Source organism: Fulmarus glacialis, unplaced genomic scaffold, assembly GCF_000690835.1.
Source record: "Fulmarus glacialis isolate BGI_N327 unplaced genomic scaffold, ASM69083v1 scaffold2014, whole genome shotgun sequence".
Classification (NCBI taxonomy): domain Eukaryota; kingdom Metazoa; phylum Chordata; class Aves; order Procellariiformes; family Procellariidae; genus Fulmarus; species Fulmarus glacialis.
Genome location: NW_009207245.1, coordinates 13732 through 39506, shown reverse-complemented (window position 1 = coordinate 39506; position 25775 = coordinate 13732). Strand labels below are relative to the sequence as shown.

The following is a 25775-nucleotide window of genomic DNA, read 5'->3' as shown; positions in this document are numbered from 1 at the left end:
AGGAATGGAGGTGGGAGAATTGGGCTGGAGAAGGTCGATGTTGAGGGAGCTGGGGTAAATGACTCCTGGGAGCTGGGGGCTTTCCAGGATGCTCCTGAGGAAGTGAGAGAGCTCGGAGGGCTGGGAGCAGGGTGCTGGACACTGGAGACAAACACCATCATCCACATGCTCCTGTTCTGCCCCAAACCACCACGGCCACACTCACTATTCCTGCCAGATACTCTGGGCTGAGGGGACACTGAGGAACCTCTCCTACACCGGTGAAAGGTCCAGGCTCAGGTGTGAGGGGTAAGCAGAGGCAGGGCAGGGTACTTGAAGCATCTGTGATGGGGCCGGCACCTCCATGGGGGCAAGGTTAGCCCAGGGAGACCGGAGGAAAGCCCTGTCCTGAGAGGCTCAGGTGGGATCAGCGTCTGTGCGTCCCTGTGCCTGAGGAACTCATCTGAGCCCAGAGGTCACCTGGGTGGGGAGGGCTGGCAACGCCGCAGGCATGGTCCTCCAGGAATCTGACAGTCTGAATGAAATTTGGGATCCATCTGCACCCTCTTCCATGGCCAAGGCAGGCAAGCAATGGCACAAGCTTCAGCGAAATAATGCATCTAATCCGCCTGAGTAATGCTAATGCAAGCCTCTTGATTAGTGTTTAGAAACGAGGCAAACAATTGATTTAAAATAATTGGTAAATTATGATTAAATAAAAACATTTATACAAAAGAGTTTGTCATTGATATGGTTAAATAAATATTTGTAGAAGTAACTTATACTTGGCCCCGTGCCTGGGCGATGAGCTCTCTTGGGCTGGCTGTGGTTTCATTTTAATAAAGACCAGAAGGCATTCCAGAAATACATAATGCTCCCAGCCCATCCGATGTATATCTGGGGCTTTAGCTCTGCTCGCCACTAACCCGGGCCCAGCTTTGCTTCATATCGCTCGCTAGTGCCTGTCACACCCCCTCCCCAAAAACACGCTCCTTATTTAGGACTGAACCACAAAACAAGTGGCTGTGTCAAGATAGTTTAGTGGGCAGGAGGGAGGGATGTGGATGGAAATGTTGAATTCGTTGCCATTCTCTTGCATCGTTGGAGCAGAGGTAGGGCTGGGTAGGCTGGTTTGGAGGGGGAAACCTCAAGCTTTAGAGCTGCTGCAGGGCTTACAACAATACAGCTCTTATCTGGCCCTGCTCGGTGGGAGATTTCCAAGAGCTTTACGAAGGGGTTAGCCTCATTATCCGCTGTTTAGAGATAAAGAAACCAAAAAGGAGACGTGACTTGCCCAAAGCCCCACTGCAGAGGGAACAGAAGCCAGGTCATTCTGCCGGCCGGGGCCCTGCAGCTCTCGGCGTGCACTGCCCTGCTCAGGCACGTCTTCCTTGGGGCTGTTAGCCTGACGGTTTCTGCACTGGCTGGCTACCGAGCCACTCCCATGGACTAATGGGACTTGTGCAACCCCTCTGGACACCTGCATGCTGCCGAGTATCTCTCTGCAAACGCTCAGCGAGCGGCGGGTGAGGGGGGGACACAGGTCAGTGAAGTGTGTAGTATGGGGGCTCTGGAGGTGATGCTGGTACTGCCGTTGCTTCGCTCCCTCATTTCCAGCCAGCCACCAAGCCACCAGAGCCTGGAGCAGCCAGGCACAAAAACCCCTTCCTGCCTGCACTGGCCATCCAGCAAGCAGCCAAAGGCTCATCATTGCTACAAAATGCACCAGCTCAGGCTGGAGGCTCACATGCTCCTTATTGCTCTCCATGTTTGTCCCACAACTGCTTGCACAAGACTGGCTGGCTGGGAAGCCCTGCTTGCAGAGATATCACTGTGGTCCCAGCCTTCCCTTTCTCATGCTTTGGTAGAGGTTCCTGAGCACCAACGCTGCTGCAACATGTGCTGCCCAAGCTGGGGCAGGACGAGGGTTGCCTGTAGGGGGTGCACAGTTGGCTGGCATTAAAGGCAGGAGAGCCAAGCAGTTACTGCACGCAGCAACTGTCTTGTTCACCATGACATCCCTTCAGGAACACGCAGTCAACCTGCAGCCTAGACAGCATGTAGAGCATATCTAGCAGCACGGTCTGGGGATGTGAAGGCGTGCTTGGACTCTTGCCTGGGGTGACCTGTGTGGCTGGCTGCTCAAGGGAGGAGGAGAAGGAGGAGAAGCTTGAGGGATGCAGGAGGAAGGACACAGGCAGCCAACCCGTAGGCTTGATTTGCACCATGCACGAGGCGCTCACGGGATGGGGGGAGTAAGTCCCTGCTTTCCTGGGGTGCAGCATTTGAGACTTATCCCAAGCACTGCTGCAAGGGAAGCTCAGAACCTTAGAGCACCCTGCTTGTGGCCTGAGACATCAGAGCAGCTGTGGGTGCTAAAGAAGTCCCCTGAGGGGAGCAAGCTACCAGACTCTGCTGTCCCTGCCCAGCTCCATTGGGAAACCATCCCTAAAACATCATCTCCAGTGGATTAAAATAGAAATTTGCCTGCCCCTGCTGTGAGACACAGAAATATGCGGTCCCACTCAGCATACGCCTCCCTCAGTTATGCCTGCAGGGAATCAGCAAAGCCTGTCCCTAGTCCTCCTCCCCACCACCTCCCCACAGGGACATGGAGGACAAGACCCTCTGCTGCCTGTGGTCCATACCAGGGGTGTGCTCAGGGCACATGGTGCTGCTGTGCTGGCCCTCCCACGGAGGGCAGCACACTGACCTTGGTGTCCCCCTACAATCATGAGTAAGGAGGCAACTCTGGGCATCTTCCATCCCACAGACCAGATCACTGCTGCCTCTGGACAACATGGGCCATGTCTAGCCTGGCCCTTCCCCCTGCTCTGCATGGACAGAGGAGGTCCCCGAGTGCCTTGAACTCCTGCCAGCACAGCCTGCTTGACCTGAGAGCTGTGCTCAAGCCAGCATCCCCATCGAGAGCATCACCCCTCCCGCTGACCTCCCCAGCCTCAAACCAGGCTGAGACTTTGAGTCTTTAACTCTTCCTTCACCCCCTCTGACCCCCCCTGCCCTGAGACTCCCGGAGATGATGGATTGGCTGCAACCACCGCTGCCAAAGGACCAGTTGGTGTGTCAGGAGTGAGCCCCCCCACTCTGTCCATTGCGCAGAGCCAGCGAGACAGGGACGACTGTCAGTGCACCCACCATCCCCGCAGCCTGGACCATATGGGAAGGGATGGGCAGGGACATGGGGCAGCCTCCACTACAGTGCCCGGCTGCAGCAGCTCTCTGCACTCACTGCGCATCCTTGCTCGGTAAACAAAACAGGCAGAGCTTTACAATCAAATATTTATGCTAGTAAAAAACATTTTACATAATCTTTAAACAGCTATGTCATCTCCCTATTTTCATTCTCTGATCTCTCTGTTTTGAATTGGGATTGGAGAATTTAGCATATTTACAAAGAAGTAAATATTATGATGAAAACATCAGGCAGCTTAATAGTAGCTTTAGTAAAGTGCAGAAGTATTTTTGTGTTCGTGTTGTCAATTGCATAATATCTTCTGGACCTTCATAAATTAAGGGACCTTGCTTGGATGCTTGCAGCATTGTGATAAATAGTTCACAGCTCAAATTCAAGCAAGACCTGTCTGCTCTCAGAGCGGGAAGAGCTCATGACATCTCCAGCATAAATTCCTGCCCTCAAGCTCTATGAGGAGATAGGGAGGTGACAGACCAACTAAAATGTCAGACCGTGGCAAATTCAAGGTAGGCATATGCCACTGTGATGGCGCTTACTGGGGCCTGATGCAATCAGAAGGTAAGGAATGGGTTGTGTTGGACCATCTACACTCACAGCTTCCTGACCAAAGAAATACCATGTTCTGGGCTAAGCACCGAGCTAGGACCAAGCTAGGATCATTCTGAACCCCAGAGACCGCTTCTACTTCACAGTGACAGAGACACTGCTGCTTTGCTAGCTTCAGCTCAGAAAAGCTCTGTCTGTCCTAGGTCATGGAGAGGAATATCCTGACTGTTTGCAATGTGAGAGCCAGAGGTCCTCTTTTCTGTGCAATTCACCCCTGGGCTGAGTCTCCAGCATGCAAAAAGAAGCTCATTTCTTTGCAGGTTCCTAAAGACCATAACTGACAGCACAGCTGGAGCTCTGTTAGGGCAGTCTCGGAGCAGGAGATTCATATCTGCCCTAACTGCAGATGGCTGCAGTGATCCATGTCTCCACCACTGGGACCCATTAATGGGCAGTTCACCTGGCCCATTGTAAAAGTCTCCCTCAGAGAAAGATTGCTTCTGCCAGTCTCTATTAAGGTGATGACATCCTGGCAGTAGGTAACTTCAAAGGATGTCCAGAGCTCCTTGTCAGCCTTGGCTACTGGTTTCCCTGTAATGCCTGCCTTACACTCAGATTATCACAGCTGTATTGATTATGGATGGAAGAATGCACTCCTCCTGAGCAACATATTTGTAAAAGCAAAGCTCTCTTCAGCCTTCCTCCTCCTTCAGGATTCAGAGTTATACCAGCCTGGGGTCATTCAGCACAGAGCTCTGTGCCAGTACAGCTGTATCTCCCCATGGGACCTTTGCCAGAACAGCTACACAAGCATGCAGCAAATTATCACTAGCCTACACATGGGATGGAGAGAGTCAGGGTCATGACTTCATCCCATCAGATTTGCCTTCCCAGTGCATGCTGTGGAGATTCAAGAAATAAGGTCATGGCAGGAGGGTTCCTCTTCAAATGGAGCTGCCAGGTGCTAGAAAAAAAGAAACCAAAGGCAAACTGGGCTCATTCCTACAAGAGAGGATGGTCTGAGCAGATGTGACTGGCAGGACACCAGGTTTGGGGAAAAACTGTTTGCTTGGACAGTTGCAAGCTGTTTATGAGACCTTTTACTTGGCATTACATCCAACCCTAAGTCTTTCAGTGAATTCGGTTTGCTGTTGACAATGCCGATAAATACACTCTGTGCTGGCATCGACACCAGCAGTAGCTGGAGTACACGGCTAAAATGGCAGGTCTTCTCTGGTGCAGAGCTGGATCTCCTGTGTGACAAGAAAGCAAATGCCAGAGCAGTGGGCCAGGCAAAGTGAATTCCCTGCACGAGGATGAGAGGGCAGGAGATAGACCCCAGCCTCACCTGGCAGTGCAGCCCTGGGAGGGGTCTGGGAGACATCTATCCCTAGAGCTGGGGCTCCACAGCCCCGAGACCTGCTGGGGTCTGGCCTTCTGTGGCACAGACACTGTGTCACACGCTGACCCCTCGAAGTCCCCAGCAGGATCTCACAGAAATATCAGCTCATTTGGGTCTTTTTCCCACAGTTAGAAATCTACATGGAAACAAACAATCTGCTTTAAAATAAATCAGTACCATAAACAATAGGGTGTGCTGGAAGATTAGAAGGGACTGCTTCCTGGTATCTGGTGAGCAACACAGAGCTGATATCCTTATGGCTCTGGGGTGCGACTTCTCAGTTCAAAGGAATTCCCTACCATGACTAATTTATTCTGGTATTTAAGGCTCACTCCTCACTCACTGCAGTCAATATGACCCCATTTACAGCAGAGATGCCTAAAGCAGTGCTGGAAACAGGGGAGCAATACTGGTCTTTGCTGTCTTTGGTACCTGTGCGCCTGTTTCACCTTCCAAAGAAAGGTGGCAACTGGTGGTGATTTCAGAGCTGAACAGTGACTGTGGTGCAGCACAGTCCCTGGTGGCAGACGTATCCAAGACACGTGAGGGCTTGGGCAGTGTGAACTCTGGAAACACATGGAGACCTTGTGGAGGGTTCTACTATTTCTGGGCTGTCTAAGGCAGGTAGCCTCCAGGCAAATGGCTCAGTATCTGTGGTGTGATCTCAGTGCCTGTCCTCCTTGCCTCTAGTCTGAGGTTTATGGGAGAAAACTTACCTCTGTTTCCTGAGGACATCAAGAATACATGTAGTCAAGGCTGACTCTCACGTAATGACCGGCACAGGGAAACACCAGCTCTGGCCTGTGAATTCAGCAGTTGAGTCATTTATGGAGATGAGTCCTCTCTTAGAGGTTGCGTCACCTCCTAAGAAACAAGCGTGGACAGTGAACCCAGAGCTTGCAAGGTTTGGACGCTGGTATTCCCTGGAGGGGGAAAGGGAGAGGGAGAGGGAGGGAGAGAGAGGGAGAGGGAGGAGGGGAGGGGGGAGGGAGGAGGGGAGAGGAGGAGAAGAAAATGTCTTTCAACTCTTCTAAAATCTCAGCCTTTGTCAGTGGCATGGTTTTACAGGGCATACTTTGTGGCTGTTCAGTTTTGGAAAGGGGAGAAAGGATTTCTAAGAGCAGGTCCTGGAATCAGCATCATGGGACTTTGAATTTTCACCATCTCAGAAGCCTGGGGTCAACTAATAACACGGCCTCCCACCAAAGCCCATGTGTGCCTGATCCCCTCTCACACCTGCCCTAGCAGGGAGAGGCAGCAGTTTGCAAGACCCAGGCTGGACCTGTGGCATTGCCCCCACAGAGGTACTCTGTGGGTACAGCATGTGTACAGTGTTCACAAAGTGGCAGAAGTTTCTCCTGGCCCAACCAGGCTCAGGCATTGTTTAACAATCTGACTAACTGGCTTTCTTCATTATCACTTAATTCCATCACAGGCTTATCTCTGCATTAAATGGAGTGGTAAATAGCACACTGGGTTTTAGTTAATTCTCTGAGAGGATGTCAGGTGGGTAGGTGGCAGTAGGAACCTAAGTAGGGTGCCTAGTGGAGCTCATGAACTGGCTTGCTTCTCCCCTATGCGCCTGTGCAACTTACCTTACCTTACTTACCTGGCTTGGTAAGGGCAGGGCATTGCCCTCATTTGGGATAAACAATTGTCATACTATGTAAAGCATCCCAAGGAGAGAGGAACAGCCATTGCAAGCACCAGCAGAAGAGCAAGAGGCGGAAAGGATGGTGGCCAGGTAATAAGATCTCCAGGGCCAGTAGTATGCTGGGGTCTGTCTTTCCCATGAATGTGATTAAGAAACTTTTGAAGTAGCATCAGAAGAATTTTTAGAAGAAATTTGTCAAATAAGTAGTAACAAATCTCTGGGACCTGTTAGTCCCAGAGGACTGCAGAACTCTGAAATATTCAAAGGAACACGTCTGTGCTGCTAAGCACAGTGTGAGACCCAACATCCTTATCTGCTATGGGTGGAGAAGGGTGGTAAATCTGATTCTCATTTTTATAAAAGTTTCCAGTGAGGACCCAAGGAACTATAAACGAGTAGATGTTCATTCCAGTTTGCAAATTTGTTGAATAGATTTAGCAGAAATATGGGGGAATTCTATACATGAGGGTTATCATGCCCACCAATTGCTCAAAAGTCTTTGAAGTATTCACTGACAGTATGGACAAGAGTGGGCCAAAGAATACAGTGGCTGTGGGTTTCCACCAACCTTTCAATGAGATTTCTCCTCAGACATCTCTAGCTCCAAGCTTGTAGGTGGGAAAAGGAAGAGCCTTCCAGGGACTAATGACTTGTTAAAGATAGGAATAAATGGCCATTTTTCACATCTGAGTGAGGTAGTTTGTGGAGTACCAAAGGAACATGTGCTGGGAGAAGACTCCTCAGCAGAATCGTTGTGGAAAAAGGCTGATGATTCAAAATTACTAAAGCAGTTAAAAGTAAAACTACCTGCCAACAGTTGCAGAAGGCTCTCTCCATGCTGAATGCCTGAAAGATGAAACATCAGATGAGATTCAACATCAATAAATGTAAATAAAGCATGGAACAGGGAAGAGAAATCACCAGTCTATGCATCTCCACAGTCAAGACCCCAGCATTAGCAATTACCACTCAAGGAAGAGAGATTGGGGTTACTTCAGACTTGAGAAATGACAGCCCTATGTCTAGTGGCTGCCAAAGTGACCAGTACAGTTTCTATAGCCTTCTCAGAAGAGCCATTGAAGTGCTCAGAAGTGCTCTCGGAGCGGTGGCTCCGACACCACCTGGACAGGGAGCTGCATGGAGAGAAGTGCCAGATAAGCAAGATCTTGAGATGCTGTTTGTGCTGACACAGAGTTTTTCTTTTCAGCCTCCCTAAGAAAATTCTGGTTTAACCAAAAGATGAGTTTTTAGATGAGATTGTATGCAGCAGTTTGAGCCCCTTGGTCAACACTTCAATCTTCCTTCTCTTCCCTTTCATTTTTGGTGTCATTCAGCAGAGTGCCCATGCTGATTGTTGGGATCTGGGAGTTCAGGGGAAGGACTATTAGTGGCCAACAAGCTGTAGCTGACAAGAAAAAGGAATTAAAGAAAGCTGCTGCAGTCTCATCCGTTCCCTCATGGGCTTGTAGTGCCACTGAAGAGAGAGCAAAGCCGTAACACCAGCAATCCTGCACAGGCACTGGCAGTCAGGACAGGCTCTGACATCTCTTGTGAGCGAACACTGGCACTGAGAAACTCACGCTGTGTTAGGGGATGCTTGGGTGCCTCACACAGCTAAATATCTGGTGTAATTGTGCTCAGACAGAAGCAGGCTCACTCTTTCAGCTGGCAGAGAACTACTTACATGCCCTGGGATACATGGCCAGTACCACCTCACATATGCAGTGCTGGTCTGACATGTGCCCTCCAAGGGAACTGCTCAGGAGTTGTCTGCAGATTAATTAATAAAAAGTCCTGAGAAAAGAATAGGGAGGAACAAAAGTATCCATTAAAATGGAGGTCAGGCCAGCCAGGTGGGACACCACGTACAACCCTAGCAAATTACCAACCAGGATGTGCCCACTAAATCACACCACACTTTGCACTAGTCTGGGTGAACAGTCACCAAACAAGTAAGTAGAAAGCTTTATTCTGAAGCATAGATATCATCTCATTCACTTAGCCTCTGTACACACTCACAGTGACTCAAGCTCAAGGAACCTGTGATCTTTGCATGACTCCATCTCCCAGGCTTCTGTGCTTGGGGAGTTTGCAGGGTTCATTCTCCATTCTGACATGAAAGTAAGGAATTTATCCACATCAAATGGGCTCCATCTGTCACTGTCTGGCCATCCTCCCCAGCTGAGGCAGGCCACAAACCAATTTCTTGTTCATTCTGGGATTTTACTAACCTGTTTACTTTTTCAGCTGCACATTTTGCATCCCCTATCCCATCTAAAAAGTAATAAATACAGTGCTTGGCCTTTTTCCCTGTTGATCATTGCCCAACCTTTCTACCTCCTTTTTTTTTGTGTATTCCTGATTTTGACTCATCACAGTACTTTGCTTCCTGCCTTGGAACAATTCTGAGTTTTCACCACACTTGTGTGGGACCATTTTTCAGGAAAAATTTCCTGGTTCTGGTTTATTCACTGCTTTAGAGGCACCTCCAGACTACTCTGGAGCAAAAATTAGGAGACCACAGCCTATACCCATCTCATCCACTAATCATTTTAATAGTCCATGCTAGAAAACAAAAGTCCTTTGTCTTCATTTATCATTTAGGTGGCCAACGCATCTCCATGAAAGCGGGAAGACTATGATACTCAAAGGCTTTAGGGGACTAGAAGGCTCCTGCACTGTCTACATCCTTGATGTGGGGTCTTTCGAGAAGTCCTCTTCTGTGCACATGCCTCAGCAGACACAAGGTGCCAGTTGTGGAGGTGATGGGAAAAGCCCACCCAGCACAGAGTGCCTTGCAGCAGGGGCCAAGCCTGACCTGCCAGCCTCCTCCAAGCATTTGCTATGAGACCTGGAGTTCCTGTGCCTACACAGTGCACTTTGGGCAGCTCACGGCTCTTTGGTGGTCCTAGGCCATCCCTGCTGATGCCTTTCACTGCCACACGGAGACTTATCCAAAGCAGGATTACACCGTGCAGTGTCTCCCTTGCACTCCACTCCTTTTCCACTAAACTCAAAAGACTGGAGATGGCAAATTTCAGGTAGAAAAGGACACGAACATGAACCACTCCAGTAGCAGCAAGAAGGTACTGAGGAAGCAGAGCTCATTCTCACAGGAAGACATAGCATTGGAGTGAAAAAGTCCTGGAGACACTTCCTCTGGGCTGCTGGGTGATGTGCATTGTCATTGCTGATGTGGAATCAGGGACACATCCATCACATCTGCAGATAGTCCTGAAGGGGTAGAGGGACAGATTCAGGGTGACATCAGCACATGAGGTGCTGTATGGCCAGAGCCTCCTCAGGCAGGTCCAGCTAATGCATAATGCACGATGGAGAAGACATTAGGAACCGGCAGGCTCCAAAGGGAGCAAGGATACTGAGCGGGACTCTGGCCAGCAGGGGCAGTAAATCATACAGGAGTTTGCAATACAAAAAAACTACAAGAAACTGCAATTTGAGACTGTGGGTGTTGATGAGTCCTGTCTTGTCCTTGAGCTGCTCTTGGTGTGGTTCTGCTAAATGGTGGCATTTGTTTCAGGACAACACTACTTATGAGGAGCAGTCCATTAGATGGGACATTTCAAACATAGTGTACTAAACACTCCTGCCTCCTGCCCAGCTTGCTGGACACTGTTTAGGGCTCTGTTTACTGACTCAGGTCCATGCTTGGAGATGAATTTATTTCAATAACCTCTTCCCCATCAGACATTAAGGAATATCCACTTCATCAGATGTAGCATGACCAGGAAACCACATGTCCAGCCCACAACAGATAGAGGGCTCAGCCCAGAGCAGCCCCATCCCATGGGACTACATGAGGGTGAGGGACCCCAGCACTTCTCAGCTCTCAGTGGGGCACTGCTGGAACCAGAGCTTCTGGTGCTACTGGGTTTCTAAGGTCTCTGACAACATGGGCCTAGGAGTCTGGAAGCCCTGAAATTCCTATCACCAAGCCAAAACATATAAGAGGACTTCCCAGAAACCAGAGGATAAAAAACCTCCAAACCAAGTCTGAAAGAGTTTTCAGGAGGATGTTTATGATCTAGCAGGAATCTAGGCAGCTTCCCAGGTGAGACCCATCTGTCAGGGAAGTTTGAGACTTGTCCTTGACTTAGCTTAACTTGTACCACTTATGTTACAAGGGAAAAGGTGCCACCAGTTCATTTCCTTCCACTTACCTCAAGTGATCCAGACATGGGCTTGGGGATGGGAAGCCTCAAAGGATCTGTATCTCTTTACTTTGATCGTTTACAAAAAGTTTTTCTTGTCTGAGAGAATGTTTGGCAGGTGGAGAAGCACGCTCCATTGCAGCTATGTCCAGCGCATGGCTGTGCCCAGCCTCCTTGGGATTACAGTGCTCATCTGTAGCACAGCAAACTTTAAGTCAAGATTTAGTTTGACTAAATCATTTATTTAGTCAATAAATAAAATAAAAAAGCCCAAACCAGGTATGAAAGAGTTTTCAGGAGGATGTTTATGATCTAGCAGGAATCTAGGCAGCCTCATTTATTTGGCATCATTCTGAGTGTCTGTGTGTAACAGAACAAGAGGACATGTTCTGAGTGCCTGCAGCACGTGCTACCTGAGCCAGAGCGTATGTGAGCATCTCAAGCGGGTAATCCTACGGATGCAGCCACATACTGACAAAGGTGTGCACCAAACAGCGCAGCTTTGGGCACACCTACGCTGTAGGAGGGAAGTGCAGCTGAAACACCTGAGCACCCCTGTGCTCACTTTCAGCTTCCTAGCACAGCCCAGGATCTGTGCAGCCCAGGACACAGCCTGCTCTGTGCATCAGCACCCAAACAAGCCAGACGAGCGGCAGCAGTGGCCGGAGTCACAGCTCCATTTGCAGAGTAGCCACGTCGTCTGGCTCCCTGACAGGAAGGGCATCCAACACCGCACTCACACTGAAGGACCTGCACGCAGCCGTCCCCTCGCCCAGGACACTTGCCCTGACCCCAGCCCTTCCTTCGCCTTAGGAGCACACAGACCCCAAAACCACACTGGCCGCCCCGGCATGGGAGCCGGAGGTCACGGGGCCTGCCTCGCACCATGCTGCAAAGAGTTAAGCCCTCGCTCTGTTGATATTTCCGAGCGGCTCCCGAAGTCAGCCAAGACGGGGAGGGCCCTGATTGGCTGCGTACCGGCCGGTAGTAATTAGTATCAGATATCAAACTTCTGTCTTTGCTAAGACCCTTTCCGATAGTCGCTGCTCCCTGCTAGACGATGACATCAGCCAGGACACCCAGCTGCTGGTAGTAAACTCCGGGCAGGAGGAGGCTCCCGCTAGCTCCACGTTAATTAGTTCAACACAGCATAGGGGGAGCAGTTGGTGTCTGTGGAGGGTCAGTGCTGGATGGGACCAAATCTTTCAAAGCCACTTGCTGCTTCTAGCCAGCCGGCTGTAAAAGCACCCAGAGAGTCCAGGAGAGCTGGATGAATCCTGAGCACTAGCCGTGATCTGGTCGGCTTTTCTCTGTGGAGGAAGTTAATGGTTTAAGTGAGGGGCGTCTGGATCTGGTCCCCGAGTTCACCATGACACTCCTGGGGTCTGAGCACTCCTTGCTGATTCGGAGCAAGTTCAGATCAGGTAGGGGAAACCTTGAGATTTCTCTTAAAACTTCTCTCTCCGGCAAGCCGTAGCCACAGACTGTTTTGCATTAAATGTTTGGAAGCAGCATGCGAGCAAAATATTCAGGGGGTCGCAGAGCTGTCACGGCTTTGCTCTTACAGAGGCTATTCCGCAAATGGAGAAATGCGTCTTCCTTCCTCTCTGTTGCTTTTTTTTTCCTTGTTTTTCATTGTCTTCAATTTATGTCTGTGGTTTATTTTGGTAAAACTGCAGTTCCCGTGTCTCCTGCCCTGGCCCTGTTGCAAAGGATTTGGGCAGGAAGCCAAAAGGGCATCTGGGATAAACAAGGTACCTAACACCGTCTGTATATTCCAGGTGCTTTCACAGGTCCGTCTGTGATAATTGCAGTAAAGACGGGCCTGACACTCTCTCTGACATGCAGGCAGCTGACTTTGTTCCATTAAGTTGTGACTAATTGGAGAAAAATGAATTTGAAGAAATGCGTCATTTTTAGAAGTAAAAATAACAAATGGAACATGAAAAGTATTTAAAGTGACATCATCAGAGAAATAAAACCAGAGCCACACAATTGATTGCCACTCTCGGAGGGTTTGCAAGTAAAACATGCCTCCGTCTCGTAAGTTAGGGGAAGCACCGGTAAGGGGCTTCTCAGAGGACATTCAGCGTGAGTGAAGGTGAGTGAAGGTGAACTATGGGACGGTCACTTCTAAATCAGACCCTCTGCTGGATATTCATGCCTTTATTCACTGGCTTTATTTATAGTAAGTATGCCGTGTTTGTGAGTGGGTATCTTTACTTGTAATTTTTTTAATGAACATAACATACTGTAATATTAATGGTAATGCCAAAAAATGTTCTTGAGGAGCTTTCTCTGACCTTCGCAGAGGTGACGTTCTCCCCGGGAATATTATCTGTGAGGATGTTCAGACAAACCAGCCGCATGTGCCGTATGGGACGCTGTAAAACCGACGGGGTAGTCACATTGGAACATGCACCCGGTCTGGCATGTCACCCACGCCGTGTGTGTTTTTGCCTCCTCGTGCATTGTAGATAATGAAATTAGAGATTTATGATACTGATGGTAGACATGAGTGGTGTTATCAGAATCTCTTAGATAGCTGGGTGGTCAACTTAAACTTTGTTTTCTCAGCAAATACAAAGTTGGCAGTTGGTTGAAAACCCAAGAGTGTGTGTGCAAACACAAGTGTCCTAGTTTGGCTGAATTATACAAAACTTGGGTCCAGGGCTTTGGTGTGGTTTCCATATCTCTCTGATCTTACATTTCATTAGATTAAGTCATTCTTTAGATTTTGTGAGTATATTATGGTATATTGCTGTTCATTTGAAAAAAATCTCAGTCTGTAACAATTGCTCCAGCAACTACAAAGCAACACTGCCACCTTTCTGACGAGAGGAGGATGGGCTGTGTTACATGTCCCTGCATTCTTTTCAAATGAACCAGTATTGTTTTTAAGGCTCATTTCTGGTTTATTTGTAAGCTGGCTTTATTATGGAACCAACACTAGGATCTCTAAACATATTTTTCAAATGATTCTCCAGTAAAAGTAAACTTTGTGGATCTTTGCGTCCATAAATTCTCATGCCTTTCAGCATTTCTAGGGCAGTCAATTTGTGGGGCATTCTTTGTTTCGTGACTTATTCCCACAACCGCCATCCCTCAGTATTGCCTGGTGAAAGATAGGTTTCCCATTTGACAAGATTTCTCCGCCTATTTATTATGTTTGAGTCGGGCTTGCCAAAATCCCAAATGCATGTCTGCACCTCCCTCTCCCCCGCTGAGACCGCTGCAGGTAATGCAGGATATGGCCATAGTACAACTCTGGTCATCCTAGTTTGTGAGACAGGGGAGGAAAGAGGGATGCTGTGGAATACAAATAAATCAATAATGCTGCTTTCAGTTTGTCTTGGATTTTTAGTAACATGGGGAATAGAGAAGAAAATCTAACATTTAATGGTTGAAGTAGTCAAATCTCTTTTATGTGCAAAGTCTCTATGGGACAGAGTTTCCTCTGGTGTCCCTGCTCCGTGTGCAGAATTCGGTAGCTGTAAAGCCAAACAAGGATGGTGGAGTGCTCTGATTTACTGGCCTCCATTCACTTGGAAGAGGGATGAACGTCTCAAACAACCCATCACCCTGCACCACACCCCCCTGCATGGCCCAGGGGCTGTAACACGCTACGGGACAGCAGCAGTTTACTCAGAGCGCTGTGTAGCTTGCACGGAGCATGCAAAGGACAAGCCAGGAGGGATCAGACCCTGAAATGCCAAGCCCCAAGGAGCCATGCTTCACGATGCACCATTGCTTTGGAAATGGTCTTGCACAGGCAGGTGTGAGGCTTTGCTTGCTCCCCAGGTTTGGGAAGGATTAGCTGTGCTCCATGACTCATGACGAGTCTGAATCCCTTTTGAAGGATTCCAGGCCAATGTTAATGAGGGCTGAGGTAAATCTTAATAACTAAACTTTTGCTGTCTCTCCATGGCCTGCACACACTGAGCAGCTGAAAGAGCTATGTGTGTATTAAAGGATGCTAGAGATATATTACTTGCTTGTTGCTTCCTCATCCCAGAATCCCTTTAATCTCCGTGGCACACAGCAGGCAGAAAGTGGTGGCAACTAGGAGATGGTGGCACATAGGTGTCCCTCCTACAGTGTCTCAAGGGTCAGCTTTCCAGTCTCTTGCCTCCATCTGGCAACATCAGCAGCAAGAAAAAGAAAGAATTTGTCCAGGAAGAGCTGATCTGGTGGAGGCAGCGGCTTTTTCACACAGTGCCCAGCAATCCTCCCATGAGTCCCACCCTGTTTTCTCCTGCTCTTCTCTTTCCAGTGGTCCACAGTGAAGGACCAGCATAGCCGTGCAGTGTGGAGAGACGGTAGCTACCCCAGTGCAGGGCACCAGGAACCTCTCCAGAGGAGATAGATCAAATCACCGACATGCTGCAGGCCTTCAGGTTCCCCCTTCCCTTCCTCGAGGATTTGTGTGCGTGTTTATTTTGTCTGTTTTGCCAAAGATAAATACACTGATCTGAGGTCATCCTGACAAATTTTGCAGGCGTGATGATTCTTCAAGCCTGCCATGCTATTCCATGTGCTCCAATTATCAATGGGATTGCACTAAATCAGCTAAGACATCTAAGGATTGTTCCAGAAACATATTTAACTCTTCCCAGAGACAATCATTTATGTGAAGTGATCTCCTGCTTTGAATACAAACCAACTGCACTCCAGCAGCAGAGAAGCGTTGTCATCGGACAGAGCAAACAAAGCTGGCAAATGCACACTTAACCTTAACTCTGACCTTTTCTGTCCAGCGATATGGAAAGAGAGTTTACAAGGCCAACATCTGCATAACGTCAGTAGTAGTTCAGATAATTGGTGAGAAGTGAAAGTTTAACACTCTAAATATGGCTCTGCATGGCTTGGCATGGGGTAATATCCAGGCCTAATTGTGGACACATGGGTGTGAATTTGCAGAGAAGGCTTGCCTGGCTTTATGAAGGAAAGGATTCATACATACACATGGGGCTTGAATGAAGATGGTTGAGATGGGAGAGGAATTTATTCTGTCTGCTTCTGGTGGAGAGAATGATTTGGATCAAAATCAGCAGGTTAATAAAGGCAGAAGAGAGTAGGTCTTGGTAGGGTGTTAAGCCAGGCATTTTGGCAGAACCTTTATTTGCATTTTCCCGGTGTCCAAAGAAAGCGTGTACATGTGTTTCCTTTCAGATCATGAACTCGTACAGTTCACAATCAGTGTGTGTGTTCAAACCATTGCCTCTCTGTAACCGATGAAACTGTTTTGTGATTTCGTGAAGTTTCTGTAGAACACTGACTTGATGTAGATCACTTTGTGCTTGGTTTTGTTTTTCCAACATATTATACCCCGGTGTTTTAGCTGACAGACATGTTTCTCTGTCAGTCAGGCATGTGTTATAGCACAGATTGAAACACACCTCACTGCTTGAGGAGAAGGATGTATGGGCTGCTCACAGAGATGCTGAAGGGATTACTCCAAAGAGCACTGTGACAGCGTGTTCTCAGGAACATGGTGAGGTTGGGGTTGCACATTATGATGTGCACAGCCCTTGGAGGGATTTCACATATGGTTGTTCATTAGTGGTGACCTGTGCCCATTTGGTCTGGGCTCCTTGCTAGCCAGGTGTGGGCTTATGTCTTTTCCAAGGCACCTGCAGGCCCGGGCGTGTGTTTAGAGATGTTGTTCTCACCAGTGTAGATGAGATTTTCAGTGCAGTGCAGCCTCCCAGACAACACACAAATTCATAGCACATCTGCCTGGGAGAAGGCAAAACACTCCCACTCCACAAGTGCTGAGCATCACATGCAGAGGTAAAGCTGGCTTGGCTGGGCCACACTCTGAGGCAGTGCCTGGCCAAGAGAGGACTGACCAGGGCTTTCCATGGCTGTCCCTGCTGAGCGGTACCATTTTCAGCTGGGCTGTGGCTAACTGAGCTTCAGCTCTGCTCACTCAGGTCCCACACAGGGCATGTCGTCAGGGGATAACATGGGCCTGGAGACGTGATGTTACAGAGAAATCACTCCGTGGCATCTGGCTATCAGCAGAGCAGATGGACCAAGAGCCATGGAGGGGCTCAGAACAGAGACTGGACAAGGTGTTTTTGCAAAACAGCAGCTCCAGAAAAGCAGGCCCTACGATGTTTTGCTGGACCAGTGCTTCACCCTGCCAGTGGTGGCACCCAGGAGGTTGGCTGGCCACTCACCCAGTTCAGGGTGACTCCACATTCACCTAAGTACAGCCCCCACATCAGGAGCTTGATGTCAGCCTGTTGCTTGGTCAGGAGGAGCACTGCCTGCTCCCGGCTGCCCTGCCCATTTGGACGTCCTGCTTTGAATACAGGTTCCTGCTCCCGAAGCAGCTGTGAGAAACAGCCACAGCCCTGAGAAGGCCACAGGCGACACAACTGCACCCTGCCACTGAGCTAGCCCTGCTCCTGCCCTGTCAGGACCTTGGGACAATCGAAGGATCCCATGTGCATCTCCCACTGGGCAGCTTCACTCCCCCTGGCATGCTCACGCAGGAAAGTCTCAGACATCATCTGTAAAGACAGTCTCAAAGCCGGCAGCAGTCCTGCCTTTCAAGGGAGGCTGTGTCCAAAACAGGGCCATTTTTGCCAGCCAGTGTGTGAGCAGGGGCAAGTCACCAGGTTCCTCTGGTATATACCATGACCATGGACAGACACGTTTCACGTTTGCTCAGCTGCTGTTTGACATGCAACAAAGCTGCTGCTGTTGAAAACAGGAGTCGCTCCTCTGCATCACTCCATTCTCAATTTGCTGCCAACTCCCCCCTGGCCCCAGCAGAGCAGTCCCCATCCTGTGCACCACTGAGCTGCCCTCATGCTCCTAAAACCCCACCTCTGGGCCATGGAGGGCAGGAATGACCTGCTGGGGTGGTTGACAGAGGGAACAGTGACTTGCTGCTGCTTTTTTCAGTGACAGTGCCAGCTTCACTTGTTTGCCAAACTACTGACTCCCGTGATGGTCATGCACTTGGGTCAAACTGGCATAACGTGGTGCTTCTGCTGGTCCTCTTCACTGCGCAGCCCAGGAGCACCAGCTGGTGCAGGGATCAGCGCAAGGTGCAGAGAGCAGCAGGCAACTGCCCGACCATCAGTTCTGGTATCAGCAGTGACTTATTTCAGAGGAAGACGAGAGCACAGCCATTGCACTGGTTGTGAATCTGGTTCTGGCAAGGCCCAAGATGTCCTCTTAGCTTCCTAAAGCTCTGAGGTCGACTCCTAGTGAGGAGGATGACTCATGACTGCAAGTCATGGGCAGTGCTCAGAGCTTGGGCTACCAGAGCCAGCTATGACTGATGCCAGGAGGTCTTCTCGGCATTGATGACAGACCCGCTGCAGAGAATGTTTCTGGAAACTGTATCACTAAATGCGACTTGGTGCTAGTGTAGAAGAGAGGAGTATTTCTAACAGAAATAGTTCATGAGCAAAACCACAGGAATAGCTCTGACATGCCTCGCATCATCTGGGGAGGGATTTCTCATCATGAGGTGCTATAGGAGGGAGCAGGGTTGCTGAAAGCAAGGCAGCTTGGTACCACAGGGTGACCAGTGTGCATGACTGCTCCCTTGGGGCTACTTCTCACCATCCAAGCTGGTGCAGACAGACAACAGGGATGCTGGGGGTGTGGGACCAAGATTGTCTCACCAACGGTGCTTCAGCCATCACCCTTTGTAACATAACTGTTCCTCTGAAGTGTTAGCAAAGCAGTTTCCTCGAAAAATAAGAATATTCAGGAAAAAAAGAATTCTGTATGTGGTGGGTGACAGCATCTTCTAAGTGAGACACTTAGGCAGCACTCAGAGCTCAGGCCTCCAGACACATAGTAAAGGAATGCAGATGGGCTCAGCCACAGCTTCAACAGATTTCAAGTCCCCTTCAAGAAGCAGCTAAATGTGGGTTGTTTGGATGGTGCCAGGGGGTCCTCCAGCCCTGTTTTTAAGCATTGCTGATTGTAAGGGAAAGGTGCAAGCCTTGATCTGGCATCCACCATGCTGCAAGCTGCAGCACTGACTCAGAGGCTGCCAAAAGTAGTGGCTGCTTTACCTCTTCCTGCAGGGATGTTCAGTGTTATTGTCTGACACTGTTCATGGCTACGTTTCTTCAGATGGTTTGCAACAGGATTTGGAATTTCATAGAGATGATATTTGAGAGTCAAGACATGCATCCTACAGCATGAGGAGGACCAGATCTGGATGAATATTCAGTGGCTGAAATATAACTGCTTCAACTGTCGAGCTTGGGCTGCTCCTGGAAATGACCAGCATTCGCACATGCCTGTCCTCACATTTTCTGTCAGCTTGCCCTGAACAGACAAGGCTGATAAACTTTTCCTCCTTGCCCTGTGGCTTAAGAATGGGCCAAGAAGTTTGTAAACTCAGTATTGCCCAAGATGAACGATGCTTGGTTGTTCATCTCGGGGAGGTTGCATGGCCTGCCCATAGCAACTCACCCATGGAAGAGCTTAGCTCTCATGTTCAGAACAGTTTGTGACACGGCTGGGTAGCAGCCTTTATGCCTGTCAGCATGAAAAACAATTCGGAGGCCTTTTCTCCCTGCACAAAATTATCATTGAATAATATCAGGTCCCCTCTGTGATGGTCTATCTGCAGTGCTTACCACAGGAGACAAAGGAGATGCTGTTAGCTGGAGCATAGACCAGCTGTGGTAAAGTAGTCTCCCCTAGATTGTGCAGTATTTGTTGGAAAGCAGTAGAATCTGGGAAAATTGGGTTCCTGAGTGCTGCTCCTGCATCCCAGCACAGGGAGAGCTGTGGCAGTGAAACCTATGTGTTGCAGGCACTTCTTGCATCAAGGCAGATGCTGAATCTTATAGCCACCACACTGGAAATCATCATCACCTTCCAAGATATGCTTCAAGGGAATTTGTAACATCTCCTTTTTCTCTAAACAGGCCTGGCTGACACCTGACTGCTGCCCTGAGGCTGTTAAATTATTTGTCTGCTAAGAAGGGCTGTGAAGTAAGCAGAAGAAGCAGAGAATGTGGGCTTTGAATGCACAATCATCTGACTGATAGCATCCCCCTTGCTCATGTGGATGTGGTGTATCACTTGGCCTTTCTGTGTCAGAAGTCAGAGTGAAATGGTGCAAATAATTTGGCACACATGGAAGCTGTGAAGGGAAGTGATGGAGCATCCTCATTTGGGATACTTCACAGCTAGATGGGGCAGATTGCTGTGTCCTTGGCAGGATGTTGTATGTGACTCTAGAAGTCTTTGCTATCTCTGATTCCCGTTTGATGATGGGATGTTGCGTGTAAATTGTCTCAGTTTAAGGCAGATGCTCTAACGCCTGGGACACTGGACCAGAACCTAGGAGAGTAGAGAACCATTCTTGGGTGGGCTGCAAAGCTTCTTCATTCTTGGACAGTCTCCAACCTCCCTTAGCTCACATGTTCCATAAAGATACATCTCCTCCTCACGGAAAGTGCAAAGCTTTGCACGGTTCTTTAATATACTGACTGGTCACAAAGAAGGCCCTACGCAGAGAAGCTGCGGTCCATCTCACCCAGTGTAAGATACCTACCATGAGCCAGTTACCATTAAACTGTCTCTATAGTTGAGGAGGAAAGACAAGCATTTCTAAAGCATGGACTGACTAATTTGGTTTTGAGGTCCCTTCAGGAGGGTGACTCCTGTGAAGGGAATGCAGATAACTGGGTCAGATGTAGATACCTACAGTGCAGGGGTCTAAATCCATGTCCATGAGCAGAACCAGCATCAACTGAGGTTGGTGCCATGGGCCGATGGAGGGCTACAGACTTCCGTGGCAGCAAGGTTTGCCAGTGACTTCTAGCCACCAGCTTCACTCTGCCATAAGGGGAACAGAACGCATGCATGCAGACTTTATCAGGTACTGAAGGCTACATTTTTCCCTCACAGCAAGAATCTATCTGTGGTGTCTTAAGAAGTGCTGGAATTTGGCAGGAGATCATTGTCCCACGTGAAGCCTTCACTAAACATTTGCTTTGAACGTGAGACGGAGGACATGGAAAAGTCACAACCAATGGCATCTCAGGGAGCCTTGTGCTTTGGGGACTCCTCTGGAAGGGATTATTATTCAGGTCCAGCCCATGTCACGTTGTAGACATGAGATGTTGGCAGAGCTCAGCAGGTTGCTCCCAAGGACAAAAAAGCTGTTCTTCCCTCTCTTCCCCTTTCAACACCAGCTCTCTCAAGCAAGCTAAGGGACTGTGCTGGTAGGCAGGACATACGCATGCAGCTATATTGTGACTGCCGGAAGGTATGTGTCCTTCTGGCGAGCTGTACTGAGTTTGCAGGAGGGAAGAATGGAAATGAATTATATGTTTTACCTTGTGACACTGGTGTCTACCTTGAAGACAGATTTGCAAAAACAAAGGTGTAGAATATGTTACTAACTCAAAGTACAGGCAGGGTTACCTGAGTGATGGGATGATCTAGCTTGTGCGGTCCTGGGCCACACAGAGGTCTGTAGCCTTGCACAAGGCAGTCTGTAGTGTATGGTGGGCTGTCTTTGCATGCATGTAAATATTGAGAGGTGTGTCCAGGAGTCTCTTCTTCATTAGATGTCTTATCAATGCTCTGTAGTTGAGGCCATGCCGCTAAGCCACTTTTAGTGACCCTGACCTTCTGGAGGCCATAATCTCCTGCTGGTTTACAGGGTCTCATCGTGTGAGGTGGCAGCTTTCGTGCAATATCAGTGGCAGGTGCTTTTGCCCTGACTCTCAGCTTCATCCTTTCTGCTCTTAGCACGCGTTGAACATTTCTTTTACACTAAGGGTGTTCCTGGGTCACCAAGGACGGAGATGGCACCTACCACTTCTGAGGACCTTACCCATTTAAAGGTTTCTGGAGTAATTATGGGAGCTAGTCTGGCTTCCGCACCAAATGTCATGCAACAGTCACAGGTTCACACACCAAAATACAGAACTATATACAAATTTAGGACGGAAGGGACCTGTGGAAGTCTCTATTCCAACCTCCCATTCAAAGTAGGGTCAACTTCAAAATTAGATCAAGTTGCTCAAGACATTCTCCAGGCAAGCTCTGATCATCTCCAGGATGGATATCCCACAGCATTTCTGGGCTGCTCTTCTTGGCCTGCACCACTCTCACAGTGACTTTTTTCCCCTAATAACCAATCAGAATTTCTCTTGTTGCAACTTGAGACCATTGCCTCTTCTTCTATTGCCGTGCATCCCTGAGGGGATTCTAGCTCTATCTTCTCTATAATCCCATTGTAGATGTACAGTTCCTCCTCATGTCATCAGGATGCTTGATTTCTCTCAGATACCTCTTAGCCATTTTGAGTGTTCTTCATTTTTGTTCCTTGCCCTTACCTGAACAAATCTAAAAAGCAACGACAAATGTAGACACACATCCCAAATCTTAGAATGCACACTGATGCTTGGATGTGGCCAAAATACATGTCATAGTGTCAAAATCATTATCTTCTGCATGGTTTCTCTATGGCCAGCACCACGGCACCACTGTGCAGAACTCAGTTTGATTTTGTGTTTCAGTTGTGTCTGGGAATGAATCGATAGAAGATGATACCATGGGGGCTATCTAATAAACAACAAGGCACGAAAGACCTTTATGGACAAAGTATTTATCATACTTACAATTTCTTTCAAAAACCTCTGAACCCACCTTATTCCACCTTCTTGACTTATAACAGGTCCTTCACCCTCCCAGAATACAGGGTAGCAATATCCAGCTGCAGGAAGTAGTGCTGGATATTCAAACCCAGCCTTCGTCCCAGCCAGCACCCTTTGCCCACACATGGACTCTCTGAGCAACTCTCTGAGCTGAAGCCATGAGGCTGCTATTACAGGTGTCAGGCAGGGATCAGTCTGTCCCGGGCGCTAGGGTACTGCCTTCATCAGAACCAGCCCTGCCCTGCTCATCTGTCTGCAAAAGTGAGGTCTGGGTCGGTGCAGGCTACAGCTCCTCCCTGGCAGTTGTCCTTGGCTTGGAGCACTCTGCTGCACCAAGGCTGGTCCAGCAGCAGCAGGGATCAGTGCCAGTGTATGTGCCACACACAGATCCCCGGCACATCATCCCTGATAGATGTATTAGTACCTCAGGAAAATCCTGCATCTTTTCCTGACACTCTCTCTCTCACAGTTTTACAGCTACGGCTTCAGCAGAGAAGGACCCGTGAGCAGCTGGCAGACCAAGGCATCATGCCACGTGAGTATCTTTTTCTGCCTTTTTCACCCACTCCTGGCTCAGAGGAGCTGTGTTCATCTTGGGCACTGCTGGAGCATCGCGTGGCACCAGCTGCCTGCTCAGACCCACTCAGCTCTGAGCCGATTGCTACCAGGGGGAACTTTGCTTCCTGCCCTGTAGAAATATTATGGTCCTGGTGCTGTACAACGGTGCCCAGCATTTGCCACACAGATTATAATGTCGCTGCTCAAACTGAAGTGAGCAGAGACGCTTAGCTTACACCATCCAAAAATTCAGCTGCAGAAGTCCCTGTAGCAGGACAAGGATACCCAACTCCAGGCAGAAGACTCACAAAGCTCTTCACGTAGGCAAGGGCAGAGAATCTCATGTCCTCCTGTAAAAGTCAGGAACCTCTGTGGCAGGATCAGACCCACAGAACAAGGAAGAGGTAGAGAGGGCCCATTCCAGGAGGTTGTGGAAGAAGGAAGCGGTGGGTAACTGTCTTGGCCCCAATGTGGAGAGGCAGCCCCTAGATGAGACATACCCAGATTTGTGCCTGTGCCCAGCCAGGAACCCAGGAACTGTCAGTGTACACTTGAGGCCAATGAAACCCCACCTGGGCCTGCCTGCTGCAGACTGCTGAATGGCTGGTGATATCCGTGCTTTCCCTTCTCTGACCACATTCATCCTTGCTAACCTGGCATTCAAGCCTGAAGGACAAGCTGCAGGCCAGTACTATCATGTAAACATTCAGCATCAGAAAGCCAGATGCTACAGCCCAAAAAGTAAGTGAACAAAAATGTTGCACCTGCAGGTGTATCATGAAACCTGTAGCACCACTGGAGAAATTATGTTGGGAGCTCAGCCCTGCTCGATGGATAACTACATCCTGACCTAGCCCTCAGGCTCCATGTGCATGACTCTGTGATTATCTGGGACCCAGGAAAAGGATTACCTTTTCTGTCTTATCAAGGGCCCCTTGGGTTCACTGCTAAGATCACAACTTTCCAAAGGCTGTGTCACTTTTGTCTTTTCTGGCTAACCTCGAAGACTGTGATGCAGCTCTTGTCTAAACAGCAGAACAACAACTCACTAAGAGCATGGCTCTAGCACTGCTTGCTGCACCCTACCTGTCCCTCTGCCCTTCTCATGTAGCTTGCCTTCCTAAAGGACCATGTCAAGGTAGCCAGCAACAGATGATTTCTCAATACAATATTGCCAACATCAAGCATTGAGAAAACTTGAGCAGGATGACAAAATGATCACAGTTTTAAGAGTGATAAATGCAGGTTCTTTCCATTTTTCTTCTGTTTATTTCTTTAAGCATTCAGATTTTATGCTGCCTGCCACCAAAGGCATTTTAATCACAGGACTCCAGGAGCTGGAGCTTTAAGCAAAATATTGTGACATTTGTGATAGCATTGCAAGCACTGGAAATACAGTCAGTGGCCAGAAATATGTCTAACGTCTCCTGAACTGCTAAGTCCACTCTGTAAAAGCGGGCACACTCAGACAAGGTGCAGGACACCCCATTGCACACGTACTGAGCGGTAGTGGCAACTAAGAGGTTTGCGTACCTGACGCTGCTCTGTGGGGCCCAGTGCATGGGCCTGTGCTTTTACAAATGACACCTAATGTTTAAAACCTTACACGTTACAGACCACATGTTAGGCCCAAGTTATTTGATGGCAACTGAAGGGTATTTTCCTGTTACCTACAGCTTCTTTACACTCCCAACTTCTAGGCTGAAATTTTGCAGTCTGGTTTCTGTCCAAGAAGGCCATTTTGGGAAGCTTGAGCACATTTCACTCACTGGAAGTAATAGAAGAAAAGGCACTTCTGCCATTATAAAAACAAACATGCAGAATTTAGCTGCTGAATTTGACCTCAGGAGGAAGTTTCAGATGTTAGCGTTTAATACATGGGGGCCACAGGCAGCTTCCCCATGGTTTGGGCATGTGCAGTCATACCTTATGAAAAACAAGTCTTTGTTTAACCGTATCTCCCCATACCCTGTTGCCTCTGAAGACCAGCAGATGAGGTGATCTCTAGGAGGTGCACTGGGACAGGATTTCAGTTCACATGCATTGCAGGAGGGCAAGAAATGAATCCAGATGGCTGTAACCCACAGTGGTTGAGCATAACCCTTCTGGAAAGAGAAAAGATGGGCATTGCTGTTCTCCATGGTGAGAGCCAGGTTTCGTAGCAGTCTTGGAGCATGCACTTGATCCCACATTAGATTTTGCAAAAGGGCTGTTTTCAACCCATTGCATATATTTTCTGCTGATATAATCCCAAGACAGAGAAACTTTGTTTTTCTAACTGATCCATTTTATACAGAGACCAGAAAGAGATGGAAGGTCAGAGTAACAGAATAGCATTGGATAAAAGCTTTGAGGGCTTGTAGAAAACCTTGTAGGAAGGGTGATCCCACATTAGATTTTGCAAAAGGGCTGTTTTCAACCCATTGCATATATTTTCTGCTGATATAATCCCAAGACAGAGAAACTTTGTTTTTCTAACTGATCCATTTTATACAGAGACCAGAAAGAGATGGAAGGTCAGAGTAACAGAATAGCATTGGATAAAAGCTTTGAGGGCTTGTAGAAAACCTTGTAGGAAGGGGGAGTT

General features: G+C 48.6%; 1 protein-coding gene across 1 annotated transcript in view; it reads left to right on the top strand.

Annotated features, from left to right (window-relative positions):
- Positions 1-25775, top strand: part of LOC104075475 (MKL/myocardin-like protein 2) — a gene marked incomplete at its 3' end in the record, with an annotated part of 100214 nt that overhangs the window by 64633 nt on the left and 9806 nt on the right. The window contains exon 2 of the mRNA XM_009575999.1: positions 23100-23165. Within this exon, the coding sequence (XP_009574294.1) occupies positions 23100-23165 (66 nt within the window). The remainder of the gene's footprint in view (positions 1-23099; positions 23166-25775) is intronic.